General features: G+C 34.2%; 1 protein-coding gene across 1 annotated transcript; it reads right to left on the bottom strand.

Moving 5' to 3' along the window:
- Window positions 1–5583: 5583 nt before the first annotated feature.
- LOC149144262 (aminopeptidase M1-like) lies at window positions 5584–7503 on the bottom strand. The gene is made up of 2 exons (XM_089447592.1): window positions 7047–7503; window positions 5584–5724 (listed from the first exon to the last, which is right to left on the bottom strand). Exons 1-2 carry the CDS (start codon window positions 7398–7400, stop codon window positions 5641–5643), a joined length of 438 nt encoding a protein of 145 aa, XP_089303718.1. The 5' UTR covers window positions 7401–7503; the 3' UTR covers window positions 5584–5640.
- Between the last annotated feature and the right edge of the window lie 527 nt (window positions 7504–8030).

Here is an 8030-nt window from a genome sequence, read left to right as displayed (position 1 = left end):
CTGATTTCGTAGTAATTGGCAGAAAGAAGATAAGGTGAAGTGAAGTACACTAAGGTGTGATTAACGATACCTCCCCTGAAAATCTAACATACCCGGTGCCTCCGGCACTGTAGAGAGCTATGGGTCCGACGACTGCAAGGTCACCGTTTTAAGTACTATTAAAAGCAGGCTACTCAAGCAAAGATGGATGGATACCTATCTCTATTGACCAAACTTATGCTTAGAAGTAAATTTTATTTATGCAAAACTAACTTATATGCAAATGCAGCAGATGATGAGAAGATGAGATGAAGTTAGATTCAAGGATGAAAAGATGCTTATGTCGTAGAAACTTCCAATACCCAAATGAAATGTTCGCTTTATTAAATGAAGAGTTAAAATTTAACCCCTGACGATATTACAATTAGAACACAAGCTTATTTCAAATCTTTGTGATACAGCTGTAGCTCAAAGAGAACAAAAACTTCTTTGCAATTAATATCAACAAATGCTCAAAAAATACTCAGTTTATGAAACAAAGGATATGCATTTTATCACAATTCCATGACAGAGTACTTAATTTTCAGAAATTAATTTTTAGAACAACAGAAAACTTTATGACAATAGCAATATGACAATGAAAACAGTAAGCTATCAATGATATCTTTATGTCAAAAATTTACCAAAATTTTTCCAAACTTGCCCACATGAATTATCAAAAATTTCCAACCTATTATGATGTGATTTCTAGAATTATATCGGATCTGATATACTTATTATAGCCAATAATTAAAACGTGAAATAAGCCTAATGATGAATGCCCAACTTAAGAAATTAATTCCTTAATGTATTAGACAACTTAGGAACTGATTTTAGGCTAACCCACATGAAATTTTTCCACTGTTATATTTTAGACTTCAGAAATAGAATTATTCAGAGATAACAGTAATCCAAAATGCAAAATCTAGGCCAAATTCTTGATACACATCAAACATAAATGACTTATTAATGTATTTAGAAAATTTTTAGTTAATTTCAAATCACTTAGATGTGTTTTTCACCACTATTAGAAAGGTATATCACTGCTGTAGCAAACAATGAGGAAAAAGATGGTTTAGAGATCAAACCCTTAGGCCCTAGGCCTTGAAGATCACTTGCCCAAGTTGCCAAAAAAATTTCAATATCTGAAACACAAATTTTTACCAAATTTTCTGCAAAACCCACCAATGATTAGCTTCAGAAAATCAAATATTCAAATTAGAAATGGAAAAGGGAATCTAGGGCCAATGAGAGCTAGCACTAGGCCCAACAGAACTAGCATTGGTCTAGGAGAAGGCAGATCTGGGATTAGGAGTCCCAAAACTTGAAACCCTTGTTCTGAAAAAATTTATTTTGCTTTAGATCTTCAGATTTATTGCAAAATCTTTAATGACTGGCCTTGTAAAAAGATTTGGAATAAGATATTGCCCTCCAGGGCCTAGATCTGTCTCAAAACCCCCAGATTTGCTTGAAAAATCTCAGATCTGAAGATTTACTTGGCTGATTTCTCAGATCTATTCTTGCAAACAATCTTCGAACCCAGATCTTGCCCTCCAAGGTCTAGATCTAGCTCAGATCTGAAGATTTTCTTGGTTGATTTCTCAGATCTACTCCTGCAAACAATTTTTGAACTCAGATCTTCCCCTTCAAGATCTAGATCTAGCTCAGATCTGAAGATTTTCTTGGCTGATTTCTCAGATCTATTTTTGCACAACTGAAAAGAGAAAAACCCAATACCCAATATATACAAAAATAGAGAAAATCCCAAAAAACCCAAGTGTTAAAATTCAAAATTATGTTACAAAATTTCAGATCTACACAAGTAAATAACATATCTATACAAATAATTTACAGATCTATATAAATAATTTACAGATCTATCAGATCTGAAAAATATGAGTTCAACTCCGCTCCCAGATTTGATAATCTAAGGCTCTTAATAATCAGATCTATCAAAATTTCCACAAAATATTTAAAATATTTTGAAATTTTAGAGAGGTACTAGCCCAAAAACACCCTACAGAAAAAATATTATCATTAGATAAATCTCGAGGCTTATATGAAGTAAGTTCTTGAGAAAATATGTGTTGAGAGTTGGTTGGTCCAAACGAGAACTATCCCCAAACGCTCAATAAGAACTTGAGAGATATTCTGCAAACACTAGATCAACCATCAAATCAAGTAGAGAAATAGAATAACAATAAAATTCTGAAAGAATAGAGATAACTGCTACTTCAATCAAAATAAAAAATCTTACCCTAGATCCAACAAACTGAATAAGATAACTATATTTAGATTATTCTAATCAAGCTATAGATTGATAGTTTTCATATAATATTAAGCAGAAATTAAAATAATGTTACCATAAATTCATGAAGAGGAACACTACGACAAGTTGAAAGCCCAAAGACTTTTGCATTAATTCAAAAAAGTATACAAGAGAGCTTGAGAGCTTAGTACACGATCCAGAGATTGGATCAATTGACTGACAAATGACTTCCTATTTAAAGATAAATCCTCCAATGGCTAGTTCGAGTGATCCTCATCAAAGCAATCTCGACTGTTGATGAAGATCAAAATTTCTTTTAATCTCATCCGTCGAAATTTTAAATTATTGAGGAAATTTTTTTGAATTAATTAAAATGCATTTAATTGAAAAATTCGAATTTCCTCAATAATTTAAAATTTCGATGGATGAGATTAAAATAAATTTTGATCCTCATCAACAGTCAATATTGTTTTAAAGAGGATCACTCGAACTAGCCGTTGAACGATTTATTTGAATTAATTTCCTCAAAATTCTGACTTTGACTTAACCCCAGGGACCAAAGGCTTAAAATTTAGCAAAATAATCAATTTACCTTAGTCCCTGGACCTCTTAAAATTTGATTTTTAAGGACCAACGAATTTTGCCTTCGGAAAATTTAAATTTACCTAGGACCTAGAATTAATTAAATTTCTGACTTATGATTTTAATTAATTTTGGCCAGAAAATTTAATTAATTAACCTATGAGGGGATAAATTATTTTTCTAACCCTCAAGACACTTTATCTCATGATTTTTACATTTTTACATCTCAAGGGGGGAAGACCCTCAGAGACTACCCAGTTCTGTGACACAAAATATAATCTAACAGATCAAACAATTTGTAATAAAATAACCTAACCAAATAGTTAAAATTATACCCAAATCACTTTTACATAGACTCGATCTAGGACACTAGGACTCCCCTAAGATCCCAGTGACAAAATCCATTCCGGCTTTGGGGTAAGGCTAAAAGAAAACCCTGTCGACCATCCGAGAATGGATTGGTGAGACAAAAAACCTCCTGGAATGTAGATCGTCATTAGAAAAGTAACTTTACCTAGGTAATTACATACACGACACATGCAGACCGGGATTACATTATACACATGCAGACTGGGTTTACATTATAAGATGATGATCAAGCTGATGATGATATCTCGACGACACTAACACATCAATCAGGCACTATCCCCTTTGCGAAAAAAAAGAGGGTACTGCTAGGGGTCGTTGACACGTAGTGGTCAACTGGGTGATAGATGAATCTCCCCTATGATGATTCTTCTTCAGTAGATTGAGACATCATTGTTCCAGATTATACAAAGCAGAGATGAACAAAGATAAGTAGAGATCTTTGATGCAGAAAGAAATTCCTCCTTGGCTAAGAGGGAGTGTTGAAAATTGGCAGCTCAGGGATGAATTTCCTTATCTAAAATCTCATTTCTGACAATTTTGGAGTGACTTTCTAAAAATAGAAAGTCATGTCTAGCATCTCAAGTATGAATTTTCAAAAATAGTAAATCACCTTGCATCAATTGGTAATCAAGTATAGTTGATGGAAAATCACTTAACTTATCATTAATCAATCCTAATAGTTCAATCTTGACTTAATCATCAATATTATTATTATTACTATTATCCTTTATGATACTATTATATTATTATTAAAAGGAAATTCATGTCTCTCAATCATGGCACTCAATCATGTCATATGTAACTCCCCTCAATTAATGCATATGTTACTCTCTCTCACTTAATGGATACGTTAGACTCTCTCTTATGCACTCATTAAAAACATGGCATATTTCTCTTACACACATTAAAACATATCATAAAAGATTCCTCTTACGCACTCTAATGATATGTTACATTCTCTCATTTATATCATAAGTTACTAAGGCATACGTTGATCTCTTTTATGGCATATGTTACTAAGGCATGTGTTTCTCTCCTTAATGGCATGAGTTACTCTCGCTAAATGGCATATGTTACTCTTCCTCAAGGCATGTGTATTGCTCCTTCTTTATGACCAGAATTTGTTGCTCCTCCTATATATGTATCTCATATTATCTCATCTCCTTACTATTTGTGCATTGCGAGAGAGGGATTCGAAATTGAGAGAGAGAGTTGGAGAGACTTGAAGAAAATTATGAGGAAGAGAGACTTGGAGAGTAAGAGCAGAACTTGAAGGTTTTTTCAGTGTTTGCATCAGTTGCTACTATCAGTGATCTTCATGCTACAGTTTGTTCAGATTTGGATGAACTTACTCATTCTCTAGATCTCTCATTGTACTTTGTATCTTTGTTGAACAATTGATATTTAATAGAAAAAGAATTTGGTTGGGTTTCCCCCTTGTGGGTTTTGCCTTGGTCATTGAACCTAAATTTTCTCTATCTCATTTATGTTCTTCGATTTCTTCTATTGTGCATTTGGTTTATGTTCTATCTACAATTGCTTAACTAATATTGCAGCACAAAGAAGTTTTTTTTTTTTTAAATAAGTAATTGTTACAACATAAAACATCAGAATTTCAACAACGAGGGTTGTCAAAGGATCCTAAGAAAAAGATCATAGTAGGCATAGATACGAGAAACAAAAAAAGGTAAGATCAAATGTAGACAAAAATATTGTTTATACAACAATGCAAAGTGAGGTGAACATGTGTAGCCTCTATCATAGAAAAAAGGAGGAAATGACCAACTCTTTCATATCAAGATACAAGTCAAGAACAAAAAAGTGGATTCTCTATTCAACTTCGATGTACAGACCAACCTCATATTTACTATGTTTGCACTTTAGTTGCATACACCTTTACATTTCCACTGGTACCTTTTCTTAGCTAACAAATTTATCACAATAGCACTTACAAAAACTACTACTTCAATATCAAAAGCATGTGTATTTTTAATATTATACCTTGTATGAAGGTTCATCCCAGCAAGGAAAACACCTTCGAGCATCTGCTGGCTCAAAATGAGTAACTGCCATATTCCTCTTCTCACCATTGACCACATATGCACTGAAGCATGCATGTCTTCATGTCAACAAGTCAATTAAGCTACTTTTGGTTGGAAGTTTGTAGCATCCTTAGCCTAACGTGGAAAAATAATACATTGCGAGAGGAGCATGTGTTCAAATAAATTTGAACATTAAATTTTCATAACAATAACAGTTTATCTTTCAAAAAAAATTCAATTTTGAAAAAAAAGCAAAATCAAAAAATATGAAGGAAAAAAATGAGACAACACATATACCTTCAATAAAATCCCTTCATCTGATCATTCAGAGTACACTGAAATTCAATGTCCATAATTGTCTCATCTTTGTGGCAAGGTTTCATCGAACTCCAACACCAAAATCTCATCTTCTGCATGAACACTGACAATGGACGGATTTATCACCTGCATAAAGAGAACATATCAGCAAGGGTCCCTGAATACAATGTTCATAGCACTCATACATAATCATAAATATCCTAACATCGGAACCCTAATTACCCCCAATAATATAGACAATGGTTTTTTACTTCCCTTGCAGTCCAAATCAGCATTTCAATACTACAGGGCAGGGAATCCTTATTAAAGGTTATTGAGGTGAAGGGAAATCCATGGACTGGAATGCTATGTTAAATGCCAATTCTTTAAAGAGCTCACGAAAGATACCATACAAAATTAAACTATAGGTTGAACTACCTGCCAAGGTGGTTACTGCTCAACACTTACTCAAAGGACGCTTGATCAAGTTTCCACACTATAAGAGAGATTAGGTATAATTCTGCCCAATAAACAATAATTCAAATTTCAAACTGAATCCAAGACAGGATGGCGACAGTTGGAAAATCATTTCTCTTCCTCTTTCCTTTTTCTTCTTTTTCAGCCAAATGAAACTGGATCAAGTTTGAAAACTAAAACAGAAATTTGACACAATTCCATCAACATTTGGAATATAATCTGATTTTCATACTTTTGCACAGGAATGCTATAATAAGAAGTATGCCTTTAGTTTCTTCAACAAATACAAACAATAAAATTATATTTTTTTCCATTATATTTACCCTTTACTTTTTAAGTTTCTTCTACAAATACAAATGCGCGTGGACTTCCTTTGACTTAAATGCTAGCTCAGGAGCATCTATTATGTCAAAATAGTACGATATTTACACCCAGGCTCATCAGTTTTTAACATGCTATCCAGTGTGATAGATCACACAAAAATAAAACCACAACTTAGAACTTGATACTCCACCCATTACAGGAGTGAATCAAGAACCCTTGCAAACCATATCCATCACAACATTACAGAATGTCAAATAATATCGACAAAATAAAAATACCACATTGTGTTTTTTTTCTTTCACAAATTAATCCTATTGCTTTATTTTCCTTTAAACTCAAGAGAAGCATTACTGCACTCAAGAGAATCATTACTGAGAACTCTATAAAAAACAGTGCCTTTGTAGCTGAAATATTCCATCAAATTCACCCCTTACCGGCCCCTACAGCTTTATTATTTCATCAAATTCACCCCATAACTGCCCCTGCATCTTTCCTATTCCATCAAGTTCCCCAATACTTGGACATGGCTTAAAACACTTATGTTTTATTCTTCTCTGGGATAATTGAATTTTGGTGGGGGAAAAAAAACGCGCCACCGCTACTGAACAATGACACCAATGGTACCACATAATGAAACGACAAAGCTTTAATTAGATGTTATTATTTACCATCGACGAGGCAGTGTTCCGTAAATGGACGGAGTTGTTTGCAATCACCAAATCCGCAGCATTGAGAACGAGATACTTCGTATCTTGAATGATATTCAACGTGATGGTCAATTTGCCGTCAAATTTACAGGCATTCAAATCAGGCCTGAGCTCCAAATCATAACGCCGCGGAACTGCAAACTTAGGCAATCTCGATAAGCCTTTAAACATCTTGTTAGCTTGGGATTTTTTTGCCAGCGTTTCCGTAGCAGCGATCTTATGACGAAGAACTCCCCGATCACCAACAACGCCGCTGCAGCTGCAGTCCAAACCAGCATTTATACAAATTCGTGCAAAAGAAAAAAACAAAATCATAAACCTTCAAATCAAACAATACACTGCTGGTAAAACCTATGTGGACGAAGACCTGTATCTGTTTGACAATCCAATAAAATCAAGGTCATTAGAGGGGGTGCGAACTCAGTTCTGTGATGTTTGGGTTGAGAGGCTCTTTTGGATTGAGGTTCAGAGGTTCAGTGATATTGTAATTTCTTTTAAAAATTTACTAAAATTTCTTGTACTTGAGTATAAATTTCAGATATAAAAAGATCTTGAATATAAATTTCAGAGATAAAAAGATTTTATTCCTCCCAGCATTCAGAAAATTCAAAATTAAAATGAATGTAAGCGAGTTATCATCTTCCCCAGATAATGTTTCCCAGACAATGTTCTCCGATTGTTGGAAGACCAGGGTGTTGAGTATGTTAAACGGAATCCTTCACGGTGAAACCTTGATCTGTATATAGCTGGCGCCGGAGGCTATGACGTGCTGTTGTCTATTCTGCCTAAAAAACTCTTTGCTGGCGCCGGAGGCCATGACGTGCTGTTGCCTATTCTGCCTAAAGAACGGTTGAAGGAACTAACGCATGATGCATCCCATCGCAATTAAGAAGGCCATTCCTATTTCCAACCCCATTGAAACATAAATGCAGCGTGACATGCAAG

The sequence above is a fragment of the Pinus tabuliformis genome, chromosome X (assembly GCF_031772625.1).
Source record: "Pinus tabuliformis cultivar Carrire ecotype Pingquan chromosome X, CPIR1, whole genome shotgun sequence".
NCBI classification, from domain to species: domain Eukaryota; kingdom Viridiplantae; phylum Streptophyta; class Pinopsida; order Pinales; family Pinaceae; genus Pinus; species Pinus tabuliformis.
Note: the sequence above shows the minus strand (reverse complement) of the source record. Positions and strands in the feature narration are given on the sequence as shown.